Genomic DNA, 27,837 nt, shown 5'->3' with positions numbered 1-27,837 from the left:
TTGATCTGGATAGTACTTTCTGTTCCTTGGCACTAAAACATCCAGTCAAGGACAGACAGCTTCAGTGAGCCAGGACTTCCAATGGCATGTTCCATCCAGCCCTAGAGAAAAGGAACCTGAGTTGATAGTAGATGAGGGATGAAACATTATGTACTCACACTATCTTGGCAGCCCTTCAAAGGAAGATCAACTCCTGTAACCAATGGGTCTCAGCTAGGGGGTTGGAGGGAAAGGCTCTCTACCACCTTCCTTCATCCAACCACCACAGCATTTTGGACTGGCACTTGTTCCATCCAGAAAAAAACCCCAAACAATCATCTCTTTTCTCAGCACCCTTGCCAGGATCATGAGGCAGCTAGTTTTAGGGACTGGGACATGGCAGTCATTCCTAGTGGTCAGAGAAGGAGTCATGTACCAGAAAACAGAGCCAGAGGCTAGATACCAAAGCTAAGGGTCAAGCCAGATAAGAACACAAAAAGGCCATACTGGGTCAGACCAAAGGTCCACCTAGCCCAGTATCCTGTCTTCAAACAGTTGACAATGCCAGTGCCCCAGAGGGAATGAACAGAACAGGTAAGCATCAAGTGATCCATCCCCTGTCACCCATTCCCCCAAACAGAGGCTAGGGACCCCATCCCTGTCCATCCTGGCTAATAGCCACTGATGGACCTATCCTCCATGAACTTATCTGGTTCTGTTTTGATCCCTGTTATAGACTTGGCCTTCACAACATCCTCTGGCAAGAAGTTCCACAGGTTGACTGGGCATTGAGTGAAGAAATACTTCCTTTAGTTTGTTTTAAATCTGCTCTTTATTAATTTCATTTGGTGACCCCTAGTTCTTGTGTTATGAGAAGGAGTAAATAACACTTCCTTATTTTCTTTCTCCACACCAGTCATGATTTTATAGACCTCTATCATATCCTCCTTAGCTGTCTCTTTTCCAAGCTGAAAAGTCCCAGTCTTATTAATCACTCCTCATATGGCAGCTGTTCCATACCCCTAATCATTTTGTTGCCCTTTTCCAATTCCAATATATCTTTTTTGAGATGAGGCGACCACATCTGCACACAATATTCAAGATATGGGTTTATATAGAGACAATATGATATTTTGTCTTATTATCTATCCCTTTCTTAATGATTCCCAACATTCTGTTTGCTTTTTTGACTGTCGATGAACACTGAATGGATGTTTTCAGAGAACTATCCACAGTGACTCCAAGATCTCTTTCTTGAGATTCGGAGCCAAAGGTCAAAATCAGAGTCAGAGGCTGAGTGCCAGACCTCTGAAGGTCAGAGTCGGAATCAGAATCAGAGACTCCAGCCAAAGGTCAGAGCCAGAGTCAATGTCGTAGGACAGGGATCAGGAACACAGCAGCAAAGCAGGACTCAGGCAAGAAGGCAGGGTCCAATGTAGCAGCCAGTCAGGGCCTCACCCAGTTGCCTCTTTCTGGCTTAAGTAGTACAGCCAGACCAACTGGTGGGTCCAAGCACTCTCCCAATCAAGACTCCTGTGGGTGGTGCCTCTGGTGGGGCTAGGGTTCCATGAGCCACTCAGCCCAGCAACCTGCCAGAGAGTGGCTGGGATACGTGGGTTGCTTAGAGACCTGTGGGGCCTCACACCTATCTCTGCAGAATTGCCAGGGCAAATCCCTCCCCAGAAGGCTTGACCCAGACAAAGAAATGCTGTCTTTTTCTGCAGAGAGGTTTGAAATGAAATTAACCAACTTCAGCCAGGTGTCTTGCTCCTGCCTAAGAACAGCTGACCTCACCCAATAACTAGTAACCCCAAGCCAGTGCAAAACAGAGAATCAGAGTGGGGCGGTCCGTTCCTTGAGCACTGCAGTGAAGTCAAAGACTACGATAACTGACTTCAGATGGGGGAAAATCCAAAGCTGCCTTGCCCAACAGAGCCAATTACCTGTTCATACAAAACCTAGACAAGTCTCCCTCTCATGGTAAGCCCAGTGAGTTGATCTCTTGCTTTGGTGATAGCAGCAACAATTGTTTGTCCTCTACAAAATCAGTCCCCCTTTCCCTCAATCATTCTCACTCCCACTACAGCCAGATATGGGTCAGTGTATTGCACCAGCCCTGTCTCTGAGTGGCGTAAATGCACGCGGTAGTTAATGGATAAAATAGGCAAAATCTCAGCCAACTAAAAAAACAGAGAAAACAGTAAGTGGCCCCACTGCCTGCTCACCACTTGTTCTTTCCCACCACATTTCACTTATTTTTTCCTGCATTCAAACTCACATTTTTGGTAAACTCTACACTTTTCCTTATTCTTTAAATAACTGTTGTCTTCAACACCAGAAAGCCTCAGATGTTCTCACAGGCCGCCTCTCCAGCACCCACCTGTCATTAAAGAGAAACCTGGACCAGCTTCTGTCAGCTTACAAGTATCCTGAACATGCCTATCATTCAAGTTGTATTTCTCCCTCCTGTCAAACTGATTGTTTTTATATGCTAAAAATATGCATATATACTTAAACATAAAAAGCTTTTGTCTCAAAGTCCCGTAAGTTTATGCCTCGTTTGTTTAACAATGCTAAAGTAAGTTGTAAGATATGAGAAGTTAGGAAACATGATTGTCTACCAACGTTAACTCTTAAGAGTGTACTTGTAAGCTTCCACTCTATTCTTAACTTACTTCATAGTCTATATTGTAGAAACAGCAGTACATATGACTAGTAATGTTATGGACTTCAGCTTAGACCTCCCAATACCTAGAGTAGGCATGATACGGTGAGTTAAAGTTGAAGTAAAGGCCATAACTCTGTTTTCTTCTGTGGATCTAAATTAAACCCTTTAATTTATTGTAATTTGCTTTATCATCAATGGCACAATGGCCTAAGTTTTAAACCAGACATTTGTTTTCATTTGACATGGAACAATGACAATGCATGAAAGGTACTCGTGTGAACACAATGGTCATATCAGATGTCAATAATCGGGCATTCCATAGTCTTACACAGTTTGGATGTGTAAACAACAGACATTTACATCTGACAGGAAAACACTGAAACACAAATTCTTTTAAAGCTTGAATAAACAAAACTTAAGACAAACAAGGTCTGGAACACATGCAGTACTCCTAGAACAAATTGTTTTGAATGTCTGAACATTAAGATGAAATTATTATTTATATTTTTGATGTAAAGTATTAGTATTTTCATTAACACATGCAACTTTCTTCCTTACCTTTAGGGAATCAAAGCAGGCAATAACTCTTCCATTTTCAATCTGGCAACTTTTGGGGGGATGTGCAAATTTGCATTCCTCATCAGAGCGTGAACAAGTTCCTCTCTGAAACTGTCGGCACACTTCTAATGTCAGCCATTTTGTATCTCTTACAGGAGCAACATTCAAAGCCATGATGGAAACTGATTTTTGTTTTGTGAATAACTATTAAGTGAATTATGCCAAGCCAATCTACAACAATTCCAAAAACTATAGTTGAGAGAGAGACGCTCTGTACTTTTTTTCTATCGGCAATGTAGTAATAAATTGCTTAATGGAGCCCAATACACACAAAGCAGAATGAGCAAAGACAATTTATCAGCAAGCAGTCACTCATCAATCAATATGTCCCACTTGTAGACTTTTGGCTGCAAAAAAATCATGCTCAGTAGCATCTCTGGCTGTAAAATATCTGAGTCTCTTGATTGGATCGCTGACACAACTGTTTTAAATAAAGTTACTTCAGTGCAATGGCACTCCTTGATATAATATTAATTCTTTGCAGACTGCTTGCTGGTATTGATTACACAGGAAAAGCAATGCAGTCAGCTTATTCACGTCCTGGCAGTAATTCTTTCTTCAGCTTTTTTAATATGGAAGCCAGTTTCACATCAAGAAATTGGCAAACCAAGACAGTTGAGGTGTCTTCTGTGACATATAAGGTCAGGGCGATGTCTAGCTGGCAGAGATCATATTTTGAAAACACATTCAGGCGTCGCAGTCCTCTCTCGTAAAAGTGACTTCACAAAGGCACTTTTTAATAATTGACCTGACAAAACAAATAAAATATCAGTTTATATTCAACCTTTTAAAAATCAACATTTTGAAAAACAACCACCACATTTTTATCATGGACACTGAAAATGTGCAGTTAATGCAGTAAACTAGTGCAGACTTAAATTAAACAAAATATTAAAAATCAGCCTCTTTCATGAAGTTATTCATGACAAGGGAATAACCAATTGAAACAGGTATTGCAGCAATATTCTAGGCAACAATCCAAAAATTGGGAATGACTCAAACAGATGAATGTAGAAGATACAATAATTAGGCATGCTGCTTCTGAAACAATTCAATCTAATGTGCTTAGATTCCAAAATAATGTATTAGAGCCACCATTTCCAATTAATTTATCAGTTAGTCCTTTAGATTGCATTATTGAGTGTTGTAAACAGCTACTTATTATTTGTTCTGTTTATAAAAAATGAAGATGGTAGAATTTTGTATGAATTTCTTGTCTCTTGGGGAAAAAAGTGGTTTTGTCTTTATAACAGGAAAACCCGTTTCTAATAGAAAGAATGTTAATTGGATTTTTTAAAACTACAGACCATTTCTAAAAGATTTCATGTAAGGTTGCAGTAAGCTTCTAATTGTTTAAATGTTCTCTAAGCATTTACTTTTATTGTGAACCTAAACTGTTTCTTAATTAAAATGTATTCATGTTTTTTTAATAAAGTATAATTGAAGGCCAAAGAGTTTGACACAAATATACGTCACAATACATTACTACAAAAAATAAGCTTTATCTGTAGACAAGATGACTGTAGACATGATTTCTGCTCTAACTGTGCTTTAAAAACATACAAACTTGGTTGAATAATTAAGTGTTTTATGCAGATTCTACCAGAGCAAAGAAGTGATTACTTTTATTGAATAATGAAGCTATTTTGTAAGCTAAGTAGAATCAACAAAGTCATTTCTATTAAAAGTACATTGAGAAAATAATAATCATATTCTATAGTACACAGTTCTATAAGAAGCTCCATCCATGCTTATAGAAAAACTGTATTATATGACAATATTTAATAGTGTATATTATAATGTAATTAAACACAGCATATGTACAAGGGGGTATAGTTAAGGTTACACATGCAAACTTAACTTTGGTATTTCCTGACTTTGAGTGCCTAACCAATATTGACCAACATTTTTAAAAATGTCTAAAGTTTGGCTTCTAAATCCATATTTAGGCAACTAAGTAAACGTCCTGATTTTCAGAAGTACGGAGGATCCAAGCAGCTCCCACTGACACAGACTCAGGTGGGACTTAGAATGTGGAACAACTTGGTGAGGGGGCATTTAAAAGAGAAACTGTCCTTTGTAAGAAGGGCAGGGGAAGAGTTGTTTGGGAAGCTGGGGGTTGTGGGGGGAGTGAAAGACAGAGGAAGATTCATAAACTAAAAGATTCCAAGGCCAGAGGACATCATTGTGATCATCTGGTCTGACTTCCTGTATAACACATGCCATAGACTTCCCCCAAATATTCCTAGAGCAGATCTTTTAGAAAAACATCCAATCTTGATTTAAAAATTGTCAGTGATGGAGAATGTACCATAACCCTTGGTAAACTGTTCCAATGGTTAATTACCCTCACTGTCGAAAAAAATACACCTTATTTCCAGTCTAAATTTGTCTAGCTCCAAATTCCAGCCATTAGATCCTGTCATACCTTTCTCTGCTAGATTGAAGAGCCCATTATTAAATATCTGTTCCTCATGTAATCAAGTCACCCTTTAATTTTCTCTTTGTTAAACTAAATAGAACAAGCTGTTTGAGTCTATCACTATAAGGCAGGTTTTCTAATCCTTTAACCATTGTTGTGGCTCTTCTCTGAACCCTCTGCAATATATCAGCATTCTTCTTGAACTGTGGCACCAGAACTGGACATACTATTCCAGCAGCAGTCGCACCAGCACCACATACAGAGGTAAAATAAACTCTCTACTCCTACTCAAGATTCACTTATTTACGCATCCTAGGATCATATTAGCTCTTTTGGTCACAGCATCACACTGGGAGCTCATGTTCAGCTGATTAATCACCTCAACTGCCAAATCTCTTTCAGAGTCACTGCTTCTCAGAAGAGAGTTCCCCATTCTGTAAGTATGCCTACATTCTTTGTTCCCAGATGTATACATTTACACTTAGCCATATTAAAATGCTTATTGTTTGCTTGTGCTATTTACCAAGCGATCCAGATCTCTCTGAATCAGTGATCTGTATTCTTCATTATTTACCACTTCCCCAATTTTTGTGTCATCTTCAAACTTTATCAGTGATCATTTTATGTTTTCTTTCAGGTCACTGATAACAATTTTAAAAAACATAGGGCCAAGAACCGATCCCCATGGAACCCCACTAGAAACACACACATTTCATGATGATTCCTCATTTATAATTACTTTTGAAGACCTATCAGTTAAGTCAGCTTTTAATCCATTTAATGTGTGCCACGTTAACATTACATCATTCTAGATTTTTAATCATACTGTCATGTGGTACCAAGTTAAATGCCTTACAGAAGTCTAAGTATATTTCATCAACATTATTAGCTTCATCAACCAAACTTGTAAACTTTAAAAAAAGACATTAAGTTAGTTTGACAGGATGTATTTTCCATAAAGCCAGGTTGATTGCATTACTTATATCACCCTTCTTTAATTCAGTCTCACTATTATCTTGCGCGGGATTTATGTCAGTCTGACGGGCCTATAATTGCACCTGTAATCCGGTTTACCCTTTTAAAATAGTGGCATAACATTAGCTTTCTTATTGTCTTCTGGAAATTTCCCAGTGCTCCAAAACTTATTAAAAATCAGCTTTAATGGTCCACCAAGCTTCTCAGCCAGCTCTTTTAAAAAACTCTTGGATACAAGTTATCAGGATCTGCTGATTTTAAAATGCCTAACTTTAGTAGCTGCTATTTTACCATTCTCCTGAGATGCTGATGGAATGGACAGAGTGTTATAATCTATGACATGACTAGGTCATCTGTTTTCTTCCCCAAATACAAAACAAAAATATTTATTGAACACTTCTGCCACTTGTGCATTATTTTTGACAATGCTACCATTTTCACATATTAATGAACTAATACCATTGTTAAGATTCTTTATGTTCCTAATATACTTAATTCTGCTGGCCATAGAGTTCTCCTTGTGTGTCTATGCTTCCCTTATCAATTTTCTATAATTCATACATTCTGATTTATATTCATAACTCTAAACTTCCCATTTCTTCCATCTGTTAGACATTTAACATTTATTTATTTTACAGCTGCCTTCACTTCCCTCTAAATCAGGTCAGTTTTTTAATCAGTATGGTCTTCTTCCTTGATTGTAGCTTTTTGAGTATCTAATTAAGCAGGGATCGGCAACCTTTGGCATGCGGCTCGCCAGGGTAAGCCCCCTGGCCGGCTGGGCCGGTTTGTTTACCTGCCACGTCCGCAGGTTCAGCCGATCGCGGCTCCCACTGGCCGCGGTTCGCCGCTCCAGGCCAATGGGGGTGGCGGGAAGCGGCGGCCAGCAAATCCTTCAGCCCGTGCTGCTATTGTAGCACCATTTTGCTCAGTTGTAAATGACTACCAAGGTACAAGGTAGTTGTAACTCAAGCCCTACAGTTGACATTTGGTATGGATCAGTTTAGGTGTGGTTATAATACTGAGGGCTGGGTGGGATAGAAATAACTAATGCTTTTTTATTTCTTAGTGCTCTAAGTATAACTGGAAAATTGTTTTAATTTTGAAACCACTGTTTCCTTTGATGACCTGTGCTGGGACTATAAGATCCTCCTGTGCTGGGGGCTATTAATTGTGCATATCAGTTTGAAGGATCAGGTCCTTAGTTCACAACCAGGCCAATAGAATGTACTCATGACCACCGCTACTGAAGCACAAGCACAGCATATCTCTGAAGCCTCAGCTTTTTCGTTACCCAGGCTGTCACTTTGATACAGCAAAGCTGTTGGGCCAAAGGAGCTCATATTTTATATTTAGCTTAACAGTGTAAATAGCGAAGTGCTTAAAAAAGCCTGTACATTCCAGTTAAGAGCTCTACCAAGGCCTGTTAATCTACAAGTGTAAGGCCTGATCCTGTCATATGCTGAACACCTGCAACTCATTGAGTTTAGTAGCTCAGCTCTTCTCATAGTTGGCACTTTTGGGGGGTTACTAATTAAACATCTCTGCTTTTTTTATTTAAAAAGTTTATTTTATTTATTTAAAAGATAAAGGGAAAATTCTAAATTAAATACATTATCAAAAATCAATAATATAATACCTGCCTTGAGGAGGGAGGGAAGGTCTTGAGGTTTAAAACATAACACTGGGGAGTCAAAATATCTGGGATCTAGTCCAAGCTCTGCCACAGCATTTATGTCCTCTGTGCCTCGGTTTTTCCATCTGCCTAATGGGGATAACATTCCAAGGGGTGGCACAAGGCTAAATTATTTAGTGTCTACAAATTAACTTTCATGGGTTTATTTCATTACTCTGTGGCAACCTATGTTCATGGGCATATTTTGGTTGTATGGTTAAATCTTCAATCCCACAAAACCCAAAGGCATGAGATGGACCTAAAATGAAGTAAATGACAATAAAAGTGGGATGAACCTTGAAATAACGTGGATTCCTTATCTTTATCGTGTCTAAAGTTTTCTGCAACTTCACTGCCAAAATTTCATATTTTGAATGTCAATGAATGGGTATTATTGTTTATTTAACATTTATATTATGGTGTGTATGGGTGTGGGTGTGTGTTACAAGTAGAGGATACAGTGATTGTAATAGAAATTGCAGGCAGTGAAGTAATTTTGCCCACAAAGTTGGGAAGAAACAAAGACCCTCCCCTACAAAACCACAGTGTCCCAGCCCCATGGAGTTCTCTATTGGTGATTATTGTACTACTTTGGTTAGCTTCCTTGCTGTGTCTGGCTACTCGAGGTCGCCTGTGGGCACCACAGCTGGGGAATAGCCAGAGCACAGGACTGCCCCAGCCACGTACCCTCTCCCATCCTCAACACACTAATAGTAGTCCCTGAACTGGGAGCTCTTCTAGGGGTTTCAGAGGCCACACTTCACCTGTTGGGAGAACCCCTTCACAGAGGGTACACCATGCGGAAGAAACTTGTGGCTGCAGCACACCTGTGAATTCCGCAATCTGTCAGCTTTATCCCATTCCATATATCCTTTATTTCTTTCCCCTCACTCATTTCGGCCTCTCAATTAAACTCCATAGATTTTCCTACTTCTCCCTCAGTCTTTTACTCTGTCCTCCCTTCCTGCCAAAATTCTCTCTCTCAATTCTCCCCATATGCTACTTCTCTTCTACACTTCCTACAATAGCATTTTACACCTATTTTGCACAGATGTAAATGACTACACAAGGTGCAAGGCAGGGGAGATACAGGCCCTAAATCTAATTCCAATTTGAATGAATGAATGAATGAATGAATGGCTACAAAACACAGGCCCAGCAAAAACCTTACCATTCCTGTCTTCACTAGCATGTTCTTTTCCTCTAGAAAGAAATGCTCATTCTGAACAACTGCAGATTCATTTATTTAATATTTATATTACATAGGGTTACCATATTTTAAGTGTCCAAAAAGAGGACACTGCACGGGCCCTGGCCCCGCCCCAACTCCGCCCCCTCCCCTGCCCCGCCCCAACTCCGCCCCCTCCCCTGGACGCTTCGCCCCCTCCCCCGCTTCCGGCAAACATTTGATTCGTGGGAAGCCTGAAGCAGCAGGCAAGCTGGGGCGGGGGGGGGGGGGGGCGCGAGGAGGCGTGGCTCTGGCCCCGGAGTCTCCTGCCTGGCTTGGCTCAGACCCCGCACCGCCGGCCCCCAGCCCCAGCCCTGAGCACCGCCGGCCCCGGCCCAGCTCCCGGCCGAGCACCGCCCAGCCCGGCCCCAGCCCCGGCCCAGCACCCCTGGCTGAACACAGCCGGCCCCGGGCCACGCACCGCCGGCTCCGGCCGAGCACCCCGGCCCCCGGCTCCGCACCACTAGCCCCAGGCCGAATACAGCCGGCCCCGGGCGCCGCACCGCCGGCTCCGGCCCCGGCCGAGCACCCCGGCCCCCGGCTCCGCACTGCTGGCCCCAGCCCAGCCCCCAGCCGAACACAGCCGGCCCCGGGCCCCACACCGCCGGCTCCGGCCCCAGCTGAGCACCCCGGCCCCCAGCTCCGCACCGTCGGCCCCAGGCCGAACACAGCCGGCCCCGGGCCCCGCACCGCCGGCTCTGGCCCCGCACCGCTGGCCCCAGCCCGGCCCCCGGGCGAACACAGCCGGCCCCGGCCCCCGCACCACCGGCTCCGGCCCCCGGTCGAGCGCACCGCCGGACCCGGCTGAGCACCGCCGGCCCCAGCCCTGCACTGCCAGCCTCGACAGCTCCAGCCGAGCACTGCCGGCCCCAGCGGCTCTGGCCCCCAGCCAAGCACCGCCGGTCCCTCCCTCCCTATTTTCCCGGACATGTCCGGCTTTTTGGGATTTCCTCCCGGACGGGGATTTGAGGCCCCAAAACCCGGACATGTCCGGGAAAATCCGGACGTATGGTAATCCTAATATTACAGTGCCAAACAAAGGCCCAAATCAGCATTGAGATCTTAGTGTCCTAGGTGCTTTACAAACATATTACATACAAAAATATTTAAAAAATCATTAGGTGGCAAAGTAAAGTATTCAAATATTAGGAAATGCCAGAATTAAGGTTGCTTTATAAAAATATGTCTACACTAGAAATACTACAGCGGCACAGCTGCAGCTACACTATGTGTAGCATTGTCATATAGTGATGGAAGGGTTTTTTCCATCATTGTAGTAAATCCACTCCCTCAAGAGGTGGCAGCTGCATCTACAGTAGGGTTGCAGCCCGCTTGTGCATAACTTATGTATTATGATTCAATTTTAATTACATGGTTACATTATTTTATCCACGGGTATCCTGCAACATTTGCTTATTTTTGAGTGCTTTTGACTTTGTAACTGTTAAGTTCTTTTAATGTAGTTTTTTTGTATGTAATTTCCTATGTTTTTAAAAAAGCAAACTGAAAAAACAAATTCTATCATATGGAACGGTACTGATCCCTGTCTGGGTCATTAGCGGGGTTGGAACCTATAGACCCACAGCACAGACCTCTGCAATTTGAATTAACAGACTAACTGGTAGCAATAGTTACTCTCTGAGGGCTGGCCTACACTACTGGGGGGAGAGAAGATCGATCTAAGATATCCAACTTCAGCTACGAGAATAGCATAGCTGAAGACGACGTATCTTAGATCGACTTACCTACCATCCTCATGGCGCGGGATCGATGGCTGCGGCTCCCCCGTCAACTCCGCTTCCACCTCTCGCCCTGGTGGAGTTCCGGAGTCGACGGGGAGCGCATTCAGGGATCGATTTATCACATCTAGACGAGACGCCATAAATTGATCCCCGATAGATCGATTGCTACCTGCCGATCCGGCGGGTAGTGAAGACATACCCTGAGTGTACTAGTCATTAGAGGGGGATGAGATGCAAACTTTGGCAATGGGTTTCACTTCCATTCACTAGACTGGTTAAAATTTAATGGCCTGTGATACACAGGAGGTCAGAATAAATTATCTAATCATCCTTCTGGCCTTATTTTAGACAGCAGAGGAACGCTGGATCTCAGGAATTGACGATCTGAGGTGAGTGTGCATTATTGTTAAAGACCCTTCTTCTCCGAGCATATCTCCCCATCCCCCAGCCAGCTCCTATACCTCTCCGCATCAGGGAAGATAACTTCCTACTCTTCCTGGTTGCCTGGGCAACATCAGGGGGAGCAGTGAGAGCAAAGGAGAGACTATCCCCACTCACAGTTCCTGTGTTGGTGCCACAGCAACCCCTAGCATCAGGGAGCAGCGATTGCCGGGAAAGTCCTACTCAGAACTTGCAGCCCTGGGCAGCAGCATACTCAATGCAGACAGCATCTTTGGAGAACTTAGCTGTCAAACTAACAAACCTCAGCAAATTCTGAAAGGTGATTTTCAGAGGCGAATAACCTCGGCCAAATGTAGGGGGATTTTCATGGGGACAACAAAAGGCTTGCATCTGACCCCAGGGTGTCCCCCTTGCCAAATTTCAAACTTGAAGGTGTTAGAAACCATTTTTACTGGAACTTTTAATGGAAACTTTTAGACCAAATAGTTTAAAGTTTGTCAAAGCTATAAGCAACTGAAAACAGGATCTTGTAATAAAAAGTTTTAGGCAACCCTAACTATAGGCATCACTTAATAGCACTGCCTACAAATCTGAGAACACGACAGCACCCTTGCCTTGAAGAGCTTACAGCCAGAACAAACAAACAGATGAAAACTTAAGATCCTAGGTTGTTCTGAGCCTCAATATTTAGTGAGCTCTAGGGGCTTGCTTAGGGAAAGATACATTACTCTTAAATGTGACATTCCTTTCAATCTACAGTTAAGAGTAATTTGCTGAAGCAGTGACTCCTGCTAGAGATAACAGGATAAATATAGGCAGCATGCGAAGAAATACAATCTCTCTCAGAAGTCCCAGGATAACCCTAGAGACTCAGACATGGTGAGTCTCTAGCTAATGTGTACATTCTTACAGGTGCCTCCCCAGATTACTGAACAGTAGTCTAAATATTGGGAAATGTGATGGTGCATGGTCCTTCCTGAATACTTTTTCAAAGCATTACTACTGGGATTTGGTCTTTAGGGAGGAATCTTGTTTCATTCAGCACAACATGTTTCAAGTAAGAGATCCCAAGCTCAACTGTTTTAGGAAAATGAAGTGGAGGCTTTTTCCTTGAATCATTGGTGGTATATTATCAGTTATATATTAACACACACACAACCTCAGTTGTGAAACAGCCAGGGATGCTACATATAAATATACCTGACCCAAAAAAACAAAACATGGAAAGTTAAGCCCCTTAATGGTACATGCCCTCTACTCCTCCACTCACAAGCAACACTTTACCATAACCCCCACACAGCACAAAGCAGGCACTGCAACCTTAACTCTGCACCCCCTTTCACACTTCTGCACACACACTTTTACCAAATTGTTTTCTCCTCACCACTAGTAGTTGTGGCCATTCGGTGTAGTAGTAGGTTCTTTCGAGAGAGGTAGATTGGTAAGGATTTGTGCAGAAAAAGGATTAAAGGGGATGATGAAAAGCTAGTACAGAAATAAAAGGTTTGATATTGTGATCCGTCCAAAGCCACTATTATGGCTAAAACCCATACAGCAGGAACACAGTAATATTTCAGAATACACATAGGCTGAACACTTTTTCCAGCATGCTTCTATTACTAGCGCTATCCTGTTTGTAACGATTACTCGGTAGAACAACACTCTTACATCTATAACAGAAGTGCTAATGTAGTATAATAAAAGCACTAATAAAATAAGAAAATAGAAGCTCTAGGTTGTGGGGACTGTGTGCTGGGCCAAGCGGCCTGCTAGGCTAGGCTGAGAGTTTACTAATGAAGCTCTAGCCTGCTATCTTTTGATCCACAATCCCTTTAGGTTCCCTGGAGAAGGAGAAGGAGCTAACTCAAGGAGAATAAGGGTTTAAAAAGCCAGCTCCTAAGCAACGAGAGGAGCTAGCGAACAGTAGGGTGACCAGATGTCCCGATGTTAGAGGGACAGTACTGATATTTGGGGTTTTGTCTTATACAGGCATCTATTACCCCCCCACCCCCGTCCCAATTTTTCACACCTGCTATCTGGTCATCCTAGCCAACAGAGGGGATTTTTACAGTGGAATTTAGAGAGGAAGTGCAAGAGGCAGATATGCCTAATCAACATACTCCAAACTTAGGCTAATAGCCTCCCATCCCCACGCTCCCCCCCAAAACAAATAAAAAACAGACTAAAAATAATGCAGGCATAAGTCCAGCAACAGAGCGGAGGCTATCCAGCTTTATTTTATATAGTGCAAACAGTCCATTACCCACAGAGAAACAGTACAAGCTCTTGAGACTGGAGTGGCCGAACTAGAAAAGCTAAGGGGGGCGGGGGGGGGCAGAGAAAGAGAGAGAGAGAGAGAGAGACAAGACTTTCAGGGAGACAATACAGCGGTTCCATCCCCAGTCTGATGACCTCTGTGCTACTGAGGAGGATGAAAGTCCCGGGGAAGGAGATGTCATGGTATGCTCTTGCACTGAGGTTACCCCTTCAGGGAACCCTGTTATTAGGAAGAGCCAGGTAATAATTTAATTACTATTAGTAAAATAGTTGGGTTTGCAATGACTGGGAGAACTGCCTGGTAAACTGCCTGCTGGGTGCAAAGGATGAGGATCTCACAAAAAATCTAGATGGATTTGCATGCAATGCTGGGGAGAAGTCAGTGGTCATGGTACATGTAGGTACCCATGACATAGGAACAGGTAGGAGAGAGGTCCCAAAGGCCAAATTTAGACTACTAAGTAAGAGATTAACGTTCAGAACCTCCATGGTAGTATTCTCCAAAATGCTTCCAGTTTCATGGGCAGGATCAAGAAGATAGGCAGAACTGCATGGTCTCAAATGTGTGGATGAGACAATGGAGTAGGGAGGAGAGTTTTAGGTTTATTAGGAACTACCTATTATATTATATTTAATTTTACACGCCAGCAGTTTGGTTCTGTTTTGGTTTAGGTGGAACTCATCCTTCCTATATAGGCTCCTCCTTCCCTTTTCCCAGGGGTTGACCTTTTGGGGAAGGAGGAGCCTATTCAGGAAGGATGAGCTCCACCTAAACCAAAATAGAACCAAACTGCTGGCATGTAAAATTAAAAAGGTTGTAGAGAATTTTTTAAACTAAGGGCTGGAGGAAAGATGACAGGTGTGGAGGAGCACACGGTTTGGGCAGAGACATCCCTTAGGGATGAATTTATTAATGAATAAACTCTATATGGTAGTAAAGAGGATAGGAAAGAAGTTGGAAAAGGACAGATAGTGAGGAACAGTCAAATATAAAACAGTCCCATTTAAATATAATAGATAAGGGCAAGCAACTAATTATTGACAAAATGTACAAGTGTTTCTATACAAATGCCAGAAGTCTAAATACTAAGATAGGACAACTAGAGGCCTAGTTTTAAATGAGGATATTGATATAATAGGCATCACAGACACTTTGTAGAATGAGGATAATCAACAGGAGGTGGTAATACCAGGGTACAAAATATATAGGAATGATCCAGTAGGTTGCATTGGTGGGGGAATGCCACTATATGTGAAAGAAAGCATAAAGTCAAAGAAAGTAAAAATCTTCAACGAATCAAGTTGTACCATAGAATCTTTATGGCGAGAAACTCCACCTTTGAACAATTAGAGCATAGCTAGAGAAATATACTACTGACCACCTGACCAGGATAATGACAGCAACTGTGAAATGCTCTGGGAGATTAGAGAGGCTACAAAGTCAGAAAACACAATAATAATGGGGGTTTTCAACTATTCTCATATTGACAGGGTATTTGTCACCTCGGGGGTGTGGGGGGGGGAAATGTAGAGATAAAATTTCTATACACATTAAAAACAGGAGTACTTGTGGCACCTTAGAGACTAACAAATTTATTAGAGCATAAGCTTTCGTGGACTACAGCCCACTTCTTCGGATGCATATAGAATGGAACATATATTGAGGAGATATATATACACACATACAGAGAGCATGAACAGGTGGGAGTTGTCTTACCAACTCTGAGAGGCCAATTAAGTAAGAGAAAAAAGACTTTTGAAGTGATAATCAAGCTAGCCCAGTACAGACAGGTTGATAAGAAGTGTGAGAATACTTACAAGGGGAGATAGATTCAATGTTTGTAATGGCTCAGCCATTCCCAGTCCTTATTCAATCCTTTGTTGATTGTGTCTAGTTTGCATATCAATTCCAGCTCAGCAGTCTCTCCTTGGAGTCTGTTTTTGAAGTTTTTCTGTTGTAATATAGCCACCCGCAGGTCTGTCACTGAATGACCAGACAGGTTAAAGTGTTCTCCCACTGGTTTTTGAGTTTGGGGCTGTCACCTTCAGCCCCCAACTAAAACCTCTCCAGCGCATCATCAGAGATCTACAACCTATCCTGAAAGATGATCCTTTACTCTCACAGATCTTGGGAGACAGACCTGTCCTCGCTTACAGACAACCCCCCAACCTAAAGCAAATACTCACCAGCAACCACACATCACTGAACAAAACGACTAACCCAGGAACCTATCCTTGTAACAAACCCCGATGCCAACTCTGTCCACATATCTATTCAAGTGACATCATCATAGGACCTAATCACATCAGCCATACCATCAGGGGCTCGTTCACCTGCACATCTACCAATGTGATATATGCCATCATGTGCCAGCAATGCCCCTCTGCCATGTACATTGGCTAGACCGGACAGTCTCTATGCAAAAGAATTAATGGACACAAATCTGACATCAGGAATCATAATACTCAAAAACCAGTGGGAGAACACTTTAACCTGTCTGGTCATTCAGTGACAGACCTGCGGGTGGCTATATTACAACAGAAAAACTTCAAAAACAGACTCCAAGGAGAGACTGCTGAGCTGGAATTGATATGCAAACTAGACACAATCAACAAAGGATTGAATAAGGACTGGGAATTATTATGCTCTAATAAATTTGTTAGTCTCTAAGGTGCCACAAGTACTCCTGTTCTTTTTGCGGATACAGACTAACACGGCTGCTACTCTGAAACCTATACACATTAAATGATTGCTTCATGAAGCAGCTTATCCTGTCATCCACAAGGGGAGAGGCAATTCCTGATTTAGCCCTAAGTAGAACATAGAAGCTGTTCCAAAAAGAGAATATAGTTGAACTGCTTGGTAATAGCAACCATAATGGAATTAAATGTAACATCCGGGGGGGGGGGGGGGGAGGGGTAAATGAAAAAGAAACTAACTAGAATAGCATTTAACTTCAAAAAGGGAAACTACACAAAAATGAGGAAGCTAGTTAAATGGAAATTAAAAGGGACAGTTACAGGGGTGAAATGCCTGCAAACTGCATGGAGACGATTTAAAAACACAGGCTCAAACTAAACATATATTCCAATTGTAAATAAACAAACAGTAAGAGAACCCAAAAAAAATGCCACTATATATCTAAATCCATAGTTTGTCTAAACCTTGAATGCTCTGTGCAGTTCTGGTCGCCTCATCTCAAAAAAGATATACTAGAATTGGAAAAGATACAGAGATGGGCAATTAAAATGATTAGAAGCATGGAAGAGTTTCCATACGAAGAGAGATTAAAAAGACTGGGATTGTTCAGTTTAGAAAAAAGACAATTAAGGGACAATATGACAGAAGTCTATAAAATCATGAATGGTATAGTGAAAGTGAATAGGGAAGTGTTCTTTACCCCTTCATTTAACACAAGAAGCAGGGGTCATCCAATGAAATTAATAGGCAGCAGGTTTAAAACAAAGATATACTTCTTCACACAATGCACAGTTAACCTGTGGAACTTGTTGCCATGGGATGTTGTGAAGGGTTCAGAAAATAATTAGATAAATTAATGGAGGATCAATCACTGGCTGTTAGCCAAGATGGTCACAGATGTAACCCCAAGCTCTGAGTGTCCCTAAACCTTCAACTGCCAGAAGCTGGGATTGGACGACATAGGATGGATCACTGCAAAATCACTGTTCTGTCCATTCCCTCTGAAGCAACTGGTAGTGACCACTGCTAGAAGATAGGATACTAGGGCCAAATGGACCACTGATCTGATCTGGTATGGCCATTCTTATGTTATGTTCTTATGCTTGCTTGTGTACACAACAGGCAGAATATGACAGAGGGACTGTTTGCTGTATTTACTGCTCTAACTTGCCAGACAGATTCCCTAAATAAATCTGATATGCCTAGCTGGAATTCCCTAAGTAAATCTGAACTGGGAAACAAACAACTATTGGGTGTGACCTCTCACAAATAAGTAGAACCTATACAACAATGCTTGGTAAAGATTTAGTTTTTAAAGGAAACTGTAAAGGACACTTTTTCTTGGTGATCATTAGATTTTTGTTTGTAGCTGCATGGCTAATTTTCATTTCAAACCCTTCAGGATATCACTAGGGGTAAAGGAATACTATTGGGTAGCTTAAACCCAAAAGGTAGTTTTGTTTTGTTGTTTGGTTTGTCATTGAAGTTTAACAAAATCTAAACTGTTTTCTGGAATTTTATTTTTAAAACTTCATTATTCTTTATCATTTACATTGTGGCAACATTTGCGGGACTAACCAGAATGAGGCTCTCTGAACCAGTGCATAAAAAAAAAAACCAACACCCAACAACCTCCCTATGACATTAAGATTAATTTCTTTTCCTGCAGGGTTCAGTTTCATTTCTCAAACATAAAACAATTCATCATAAGCTCCACATACAAACCAAGTCCTCCCCTACTCTCTACAGAGCTCCCTTCCCAGGAACTCTGCTCAGGAGCTAAGGAGAAAGACTCTCCCTGTTCCTTTACCTGAACTCAGGCTGTTGTTTCTATCCCAGCGGGCCTGGTTCAGAATCTCACCTTTATACCCTGTGATCCCAGGACCTATTCCCTTCACCAGGGCAGGTGGCCTGAGCCTAGGTCCTAGGACTATGTGCAGCTGACCCTCAAGCCCCTTTAAAAGGTCAGCTCACCCTGTGATAGGCCCCACTGTGCAAGGCTCTTTGCTAACACATTAAGACAGTGTCCCTGTCTCAGAAATGTACAGTCCAAAATACAAGAACAGATTATAAAAATAAATAATCATGGTCATTGGCACACTTGTTAGTTACATGTTTCATTGTATTATGTTTTTTACAAATATAAAATATCAAAGAACAGTGTTTTGTTTGAGTTAAATAACTGAAACACCTTAGCATTGTGTTAGAACATGGAGATCAGAAAACTAAACGATGAATGCTGTGGGTCAGTGTAAATGGTGGATTCTCTGTAACTTGAAGTCTTTAAATCATGATGTGAGGACTTCAGTAACTCAGTCAGAGGTTAGGGGTCTATTAAAGGAGTGGGTGGGTGAGGTTGGCCTGCAATGTGCAGGTCAGACTAGATGATCATAATGGTCCATTCTGGCCATAAAGTCTGAGTTTATGAACCTGGGGTATTGTCCTAACAAAGCCAAACAAATGAAATGTTGATTTTGTGTCTTCCTAAAGAACCAATCTCTAACATCTACAGGATGTATCCCACATTTTCTGGTATTTGTAAAAGAGAATGTATAGTAGTTTAATATAAACATTTTTGTATGACTGGACAATTAAAAACTGGATTAGGTAGCATAATAACTGACTGCTGTTTAAGTCATTATGCAGTTATAAAAATAATGACTTCAGGTGTGGAATAAGTACTAATGTGCAGATGAATTGTGAAGGAAAAGGTAAAAACACCTTATGCTACTGGGACTGATCTTGCTAAAAACATATAAGACACAAAAAATGCAGCTGACCGGTTTAAAAAAAACAAAAACAAAGCCTCTCATAAAGTCCCACCAGCTCTTTGATGGAAAATAAGAATGGAATATGGCTCTACTGCCACTGCAATATTTTTAGAAAAACATCAAATTTAAATATTAGAAAACAGTCACATATTACTTTCTTCCACAAATTAAAACTAAAATCTATTTAGTCTTTCATCTAGTTTTGTTAGCATATAATCACCCTTGAGATTGTGCCTGAATAAATCTGAGTGAGCTGTTCAAAGAGAAAGAAAATGATAATCCACCTGTTTAGAGGGGCAGTACAGTGGTATGAGTAAGTGGTTGGGAGCCAATAATTCCCTAATTCTAATCCCAGTTCTTTTGCTAATTTGCCTTGTGCCTTAGTCAAATCACTTAACCTCTCTATCAGTTTCTTCATCTGCAAAATGGTAATTATTATTTACAGTACCTATCCTAGAAAGGCATTATAAATTAGTTTAATGTCTGTTATGCAACCTGAAGATGTTCACTATTATATAAATTACCACTAAAATAAGAAATTTTAAAAGAGTTAAATCTTTATTTTAATTTCACTAGTATAAAGTCCCTAGGATGGGTGATTCAGACTTGTATTTATCAATGTGACCTACAAATATCAGTTTCCTTAAATGAGTCATATCTTCCTTGCCAAGGTTACTAATCTGATATGTTGACCCTTTTGCTACTATAACTAAGGTTCAGGTTTTTTACTATGCCCCAAGCTATTTACAGTAGAGCAATGAGCTTATTAAGAAAATCTATTGGGTTTATACTTTAAAGCTGGCTTTACAGTATAACAACACATGCCCGATGTCCTTTGGGGAAAGAGGAAAGAATGTATCCCACCAACTGTGTAATAACGAGGTTTATGATAATACACTGGCATAATTCAAATGAATGTACGCACAACTTTTCAAGCACTTCATTGTATTTCTTTGCTAAAGGACTATGTGTAACAAAGCTTCAGAAAACATTTCAAGAGTCTGCACAGCTGACTTGGAGACAAGGATATTTTGCAGCACTGATGTCTTTACAAGTATTGTTGTTGAAAAGGACTCATACTTGTTCCATTTTAGCTACAATTCAATGCAACACCAGACAATTGTTTTCACGGTTTCTTTCAAATATTTTTTATATTTACAGTCATTTCCCTGATACACCAGTATACCTTTTACCCCTTTTCTGATTTTGTATCATTCCTCTTTATCACTTCACCATTTTTTTTTTTTTTGTAAGTTAAAGGAAGGCCAGCTTTTCAGTCACTATGTGTAGATTTCATCTGTAAAATCCAGCAGAAGAGTTGTGGACAATCCTTGCCAGAGATAACTTATCTCTGGCCCTCTCTTGGACACCAATGCTTTGCTTTTGGCAAACTGCCTTGAGTAAATTCCCAAAGTAAGGGTACGTTAGGAGGGCCCACGCACATCAAATTACAAAAGTTGGTCATTCTGCTATACTAACAACATACTTTATATTTCTCAGGAATGTACAAACATTTCTAGAGAAATGTTCCTAATCAGCCAGATTCTGGAATATGCTCTGACCCTTTTATACCACCAGCCTAGCTCAGAGGGGCTACAGTAGAGGTGAAAGCAGCCCCAAGATGACCCCAACAAAAGCATTTTCCCAACAGCTCTGCTGCCTCCCCAGTTCAGCCCACACTATAGTGGGTTCTCTAGGGAGGGTTGAGGTATAACTAGAATGCATTGCTCGCTGGCTATTCTTACTCAGAATAATGTCCCGTAAAGAGCTGTTACAAGATGGCACAATGTAGAACAGTCCTTAGACTGCTCTAAGTTTCATCAAGGACTTGCCTCCTACTCCAATTCTATGCTGAGTGCAGGAATGTAGCAATGGAGAATCTGTTTCAATAGGTTTGTATGACAAATGATGTGAATTCCATTTTGTATGGTAACATCCATTTTAATTTATGACATTCATTTTGTGTAATGTGCTGAACTCATGTCTAATCTTAGCCAATGCAAGGTTATTATGATGTATTCCAGTAGGCTCACCTACCCTGGAAAGGTGCTTGACACTTCACTCAAAGATGATCCCAGAGAAGCCATCAAGCCAACAATCTAGGGCCACTGACTCTGTCAATCAACTACTGGCCCATCCCCATGGAACAATGGACTCTCTCCACAAGAGCCTGGGGAAAGAGGAAGAGACCAGCATATCAGTGGAGCACACAGCAAAAAGGAACAGACTATATTTAAGAATGAGTTGCTTCTCTGTGAAGGGGGCCATTCACCACCACATGCAAGAAGATTGGGCTGGAGAGAGAGATGGCAGGATGTCCTCTGCCTAGCCTGAAACACTAACAAGACCTCAGACGTACAGAAGGGATGAGATTAAGTTAGTAGAGGGTGCATCTCAGGACTTTAGTTATTTTGCAAAGTTACATATCTCTCTAGTACTTTTTAAGAGTAAAATGACTGTGGTTAACAAATTCCTTTACTAAGCCTGTGTTTCCTGCTTGCCTCTCATGTTGTCCCAAAAGGTGTCAGACTAGAAGCTGGAGCAACCACAGCTAGATGAAACCCTGGAGGCCTGTGTGCAAGCAATAGGGGATGGGGGAGAGGGGGGTTCTGAGGAGTCTGGATTGCAGAGTCCTAAATCGTGAGGAAGGGCTCAGACAAGAGGTCTGAACCCTGGAGTCTGGAGAGTTAGCAACAGGGACTAGACTCAGTCCAGACCCTGCTGGTTTAGAAGCACATGGGATCCAGCAGTTGGGTCCACTTACAACACAGACTGGTGACCTTCTGGAAGGGGGACTGGGCCAAGTTATATCATCCCCTTCTTGCTTTTGGTTATGAGGAATCATTTTTGTTTTAATTAGAAAAAACTAAACAATAGATGCACCCGCCCCTCACCCTGCCTCTTTGCAAGACCATATAGAGCACACATGCAACTCTCCAACTTGTCCATTCACATTGATACAGAATGGATGAGCTGGAGTTGGATCAAACCCCAAAATGGGATGTATACCAGTCCATCTTCCTATTCATCATCATCATCATCATGATTTTCAAGGCAAATCCCAGTGGGATATAGGTTACTTTTATATCGAGCATCATCCAGATCATTCTCCTAGCAGGATTTTCTATCTATGTCCTTCACTGGCAATCTTATCACGTCACTGAAGCTTTTGGCAACCAAGTGATCACTGACTAACTCCTTGGTAAATATGGTTTGTAATTCGCTAGTCTTCCATCCTAATAATAGGTCTGTATCAAGAAAGCTGCCAAAATAAAACCAGTACGATGGAGATGGTTACTGGATTCAGCCACAAAATACAGGATCTTAAAAACGTAGGGCTGCCAGGGGCCTCAAGAGGTCATCTAGTCCACCCCCAGTGCTTAGGCAGGCTTAAGTATATGTAGACCATCTCTGACAAGTGTTGGTCGAAGCTGTTCTTAAAACCTCCAAGAACAGGGATTCCACAGCCTCCCTTGGTAACATGTTCCAGTGCTTAACCATCCTTATAGTTAGAAAGTTTTTCATAATATTAAACGAAAGCTCCTTTGTTGTAAACTAAACTGATTACTTCTTGCCCTACCATTGGTAGATGTAGAAAAAAATTGATAACTTATCTTTAACAACCTTTTACATATTTGAAGACCTATATCCCCCCTCTGCCATCTATTTTCTAAATTTAACGTGTCAGTTCTTTCCATCTTTCCTCGTATGTCATGTTTTCTAAACCTCTTGTAATTGTTGTTGCTCTCCTCTGAACTTGCTCCAATTTGTTCACATCTTTCTTAAAGCGTGATGCCCAAAACTGCTCATTTCTGATCTTGTCCTGCCACTTAATATGGAACACTTGATGGTGACCACAAAACCTGAATCCTCCACTCTTCAGCCTTCCTCAGTGCATACATTTCACTGTCACACAATAAAGATGGCAAAACCATGGTTCACAACTTTCTTGGTGAGTTATCACAGGTGTGTAACACAATCCCATGCTCTCCTCCCCAGATCACTACAGATGACACCCCCGACAAAGACGGAAGTAGAGGTTTTATTTCAGGTTCCAGGACCTGTTACCCCTGGGAACAGGTGCTGTCACTTCGACGATCTGGAGAATCTGTCTGTACAGTTGGTGAATTCTGTCTGTATTCTGTGTTTAGGAACTCTGTAGCGCTCTTTACCAGACTGCAGCCTCTCTTTTGGATGTGTGGTTCTTTATCTTCTTTATTATCCTGTTACCATGTTGGACCAAAATTGGAAAAGTGAGTGGCAAAGGAATGACAAAACAGGGTTATTGACCTAGGCACCTGACCACTGAAAGGTAATCAGTCGAGACAAAAGACTGGCTCCCAACCAGGAGAATTGGTCTGTCAGGGGAGAGGTCACCTAGCAACAAAGTCACCTGGTAGGACTCTGTGGTCACCTGTTCAGGTGAAACGGAATTACCCAGAGGGTCTCAAAGGTCACAAAAGGCAGAAGCTTCTCTGTTTGCTTTCCCTCTTTGACCACTTTTCACCAGTTTAAGATGAGGGAAGCTGCTGCTAGAGCCAGATGAGGCAAGAGAGGCAAAGGAGTGGAGACCCTGCCTACCTGAATACAGATGACCCCCCCAAGGAAAGAGCGAACTAGAGTAAGGGAAATGTATGTAGCGTTTATAATGTTTGTAAAGATCTGTGTAAGTCTCACATGATTAAGTAAAGAGCAATAATGTGTTAGAATTCTGAGTTAAGTGTCTATGTGTTACATGCTACACTTATCACTTGGTCCCCTGAAGAGTTAACCCAGATGGCTCACACCTTCGGGGGATGTTCTCTGAGAAGGTGTGTTTAAGCTAGGTGGGAGGGGGGGGGGGCTGGGCGGTCAGCACTGGCCCTGGAGGCCAAAGGCAGGAGGGCTCCATTTCTGTGAAGGAGCAGCAGACTGACAGTTGACGCTCAGGAAATGTGCCAGAGATGCCAATAGAGGAAAAAATGCTACAGCCTGCTGAGACCTCGGGATCCAGAGATTTGGATTCCACCACAGTAATCTGATGGCATTTAGTCAAATCCCATTCCACAGACAGCCATCTATCTGAAGCTCAGAGAGAATATGCTTCCCTTCAAAAATTGTGCAAGACAGAGATTTTGGCCAAGTTATAAATGTGCTATTGCAGTCACTGCAGATGATGACTTCCATAGTCATTTAGTGCACATTTAGTTCTCTCAGATTTTTAGGTCATGACCTTTTTATTGTGATGTGGAACACTGCTATTGAACTTCCCTCACATTTGAACTGATACAAGAAGGCACAGGAGATGGCTCGTTTCTTACTTGTTAATTTGATTTTTCAAATACATCTATGCCAGTCTAGATATGCCACCTTTGTTTTGTTGTGTTGGAGGAGTTGGGGCTGTATGAAAATTCTGTTTTAATCCCCTTTTTCTTTTCAGAAAAGTAATTTTTTGTACTTTGCCAGTACACAGAGGGAGCAAAGGACCTGCACAATTAAACCCTAACAATTTATTCAGTTTATAGTAATGATGTCAAAATAGCACAGATTTTATTTTCTGTCCCCATTTGCAAGATCCTAGGCATGTGCTCAGGGCTGCTAGCCTGTCCCTCCACTCATGCTGCCACAGCTACCCTCTATTTTTAATAGGCTAACTCCAACAAAGCTAGCACAGATCTGTCTCCCTGACTAGGGAATTACACTACCAGCTCAAAGTGTAGACATACCCTCCCGATGGTAGAGGGGGACTTGCAGAAACCAAATTAAAAACAGACAAGATGTTGCCTTTTCAGATTTTGAAACAAAAATGATACTGTAAAAGTGATTAATGTACTAAATCTTCAATTTTATTTTTGTTAGAGTAAAATATTAAAAGAGAATAGACTCAAAACAAAAAAACTGAAAAAGTATATTAAGACTATTTTGGTCATGGCTTTTTAAAATATTTTACAAGCTCTTAAACCAGGTATGACGCGCCTTCAAGTCAACAGGCTTTCAAGCCACTTAACATTTTAAATAAATAGAAATACCTCCCCACCTGACATTCACTGAGTTAAGCCATATAGAATGGAGACAATGAATACAAAACTTTTCCCCTCTATCTTTTTTCATTACCCTTTTCACATAGTGACTAGAGTTGGTCAAAACTCAGGGCCATCGATTCCTCAGGAAGTATCGACATTTTTAAATTTGACAAAATTGATTCATTCCTGCAAAACGTTTCGATTTTCCAGCAACACATTTTTGACCAACTCTAATAATGACCATAGAGATTCAACTCTGCTTCTGCAGATAAAGGCGCAGCTGTGCACCTTTAGGAGTTTATGCACGATTCCGACACCAAAAAGGCCAAACTAGCAAATCAAAAAATAGCTTTGGGCAAGCAGAGTTGCCAGTCATATTTTAATATAAAATCAGAATTTAAAAAAATAGGAGAATAACTACAGTTATGTTGTTTACTTAAAGAAAAACTAAACTTGTTTACTGCTTTAGTCCTATATAAGTCCCGTAATCTATATTACATTAAATTTATATTGGACAATTCTTATTCATCTCTCCTAATTCCTATACTAAACTCAAATCTAAAAACTAAATTTGACCATGCACAAATCTCCCCTTGATGCACCACAGACTATTTTTAAGCCAAAGTATTAGGCTGTTCCTAGCACTTTTTTCCTCCAAACAGGTTTTGTGTTTCAAGGTCTTATTTCTTTCAGGCAGGTATGGCAAAATTCTTGTCTAAAGAATGAATTCTAAAAAAATCAATCGGGGATATGTTCTCTCAATTTTTAAATATCAGAAAGCAAAGAGGTGTGACTGCTGTGATTATGCTTAAGTATGGTTCTACCCTGAAAAGTGACTTAGTCAAAATGATATTGTGGGTTTTTGTATTCATTGTGTCTCACTGATTTACATGTAAAATTTGCTTAGCTTGCAAGTAAAAAGATTATATCTTTTCTACCTGTCAGCCCCACAAACAGATACTGAGCTCTCTCAGTCAATCTGGGTTCTTTCCATTTCATATATCATTCCCAGGATTAAAGGTTTTGCCCACGTTTACAATATTTGGTTCTAACAGAAAAACCTACTTTATTACCCTCACCACCAGGATGTGCAGTTTCTAGAAATCCTGAAGACTCATTTAAAAGCCTTTATACTCATCAAGTAATCCATCTGCCCAAGGCTACAGATAGTAGTAAAGATGGTACCAGCTGAGGGCAACGGGACACAACTGCCTATCCATGCTACTCTAAAAAGTCATTATACTCTGAAAAGTTGGGGGCCGACAGAGTCAGACACTTAGGCTTGCACAATTCAGAGGAACCAAACAGCGGAGGTACCAGTGGTAAAGCTGCGTCTGACAGTATCGGCCTGGAACAATGTTTCTCCTTGCCCTCTTTGTCACGTCTGGATAGTATCAAAGCTTGGTCGGAGCCATGTTTGCTCTTGGAAAAGCTCTGCAACTTTCTAGCTCTACCAGCACTGCAGGAGTCCTTTGCCTCTATGGCACCAAGCCAAGAGGTCAAAGCTTCTGGGACAGTCGACCTACTGGAAGACAGGTCTTTTAGGAGGCAGGACCCTGAACCATTAGGGGGGAAAGAAGCCCAGAGATGACAGGTTATATGATATGGCATACAAAAGTCTGATAAACGCCTGGAGTACCAGGAAGGAGGGGAGGAGCAGGATAGGGAGTGAGAGGATAGAATGGTTGCCAATTTCCTCCAACATGACCAAAGAAACAGGGATCAGGCTGGGGCACTGTTAAAACAGCTGATCTCTCTGACAGCCACCAGGTTCCTGTACCAACCCCAGTGACAATGGATTCTCTTCCATGCTACCATATCCTACAGCCAATGCAGTCACTAAAAACTCAGGGGTTGGGTGGGCTATGAACAACTCTATGAACCGGAATCATTTGATATACCCTGTGCACTACACCCCTGTAAAGCAGCATACAAAAGTCAACACATTCAACCAGGAGGAGGAAGAACAGGTGGCACAGTTCTGACATCCAGTCCACTACCCGTGAGACTGTGGAGCTTGGACTTCAGTTAACTGGCACTGTTTTGAACACAGTTATACTTGATTTCACTTGGCACACTTGTAAATAGTTTTTGAGGCCAGGCAGCTAATATACCTGCAATGGTTTTCTGGGTATTTTAATACCTTTGGTTTGGTTAATAAATTAGTCTGATTGTACAATACATTGGTGCGTGCTTGGAAAAAGAAGGGAAAAATCAGGAAATTGTATTCAAAGCTTTTAATAAAAGTTTAAAACTCTTATAATCACATAAAATCAACAAATCAGAAGTTACCAAATATAATGATACGTATACAGCATTACAGTCCCCCATGACAGCATCGCATTTCCATATCAACTGCACCTGGCAATACAAGGAT

General features: G+C 41.5%; 1 protein-coding gene across 11 annotated transcripts in view; it reads right to left on the bottom strand.

Moving 5' to 3' along the window:
• MBNL2 (muscleblind like splicing regulator 2) overlaps window positions 1-27,837 on the bottom strand; it is a 158,712-nt gene that overhangs the window by 98,562 nt on the left and 32,313 nt on the right. For 9 of the 11 annotated variants that reach the window (XM_054012319.1, XM_054012342.1, XM_054012275.1 and 6 more), the window contains one exon: window positions 3,206-4,013. The exons of 1 other annotated variant lie outside the window; for it this stretch is intronic. In XM_054012319.1, the coding sequence (XP_053868294.1) occupies window positions 3,206-3,379 (174 nt within the window). In that variant the 5' untranslated portion in view covers window positions 3,380-4,013. Of the gene's footprint in view, window positions 1-3,205; window positions 4,014-21,495; window positions 21,629-27,837 lie in introns of all 11 variants that reach the window. One more of the 11 variants, XM_054012284.1, reaches the window with a different exon arrangement.

Source organism: Malaclemys terrapin, chromosome 1, assembly GCF_027887155.1.
Source record: "Malaclemys terrapin pileata isolate rMalTer1 chromosome 1, rMalTer1.hap1, whole genome shotgun sequence".
Lineage (NCBI taxonomy): Eukaryota > Metazoa > Chordata > Testudines > Emydidae > Malaclemys > Malaclemys terrapin.
The sequence above is the reverse complement of the archived record's forward strand: the minus strand, read 5'-3'. Positions and strand labels throughout refer to the sequence as shown.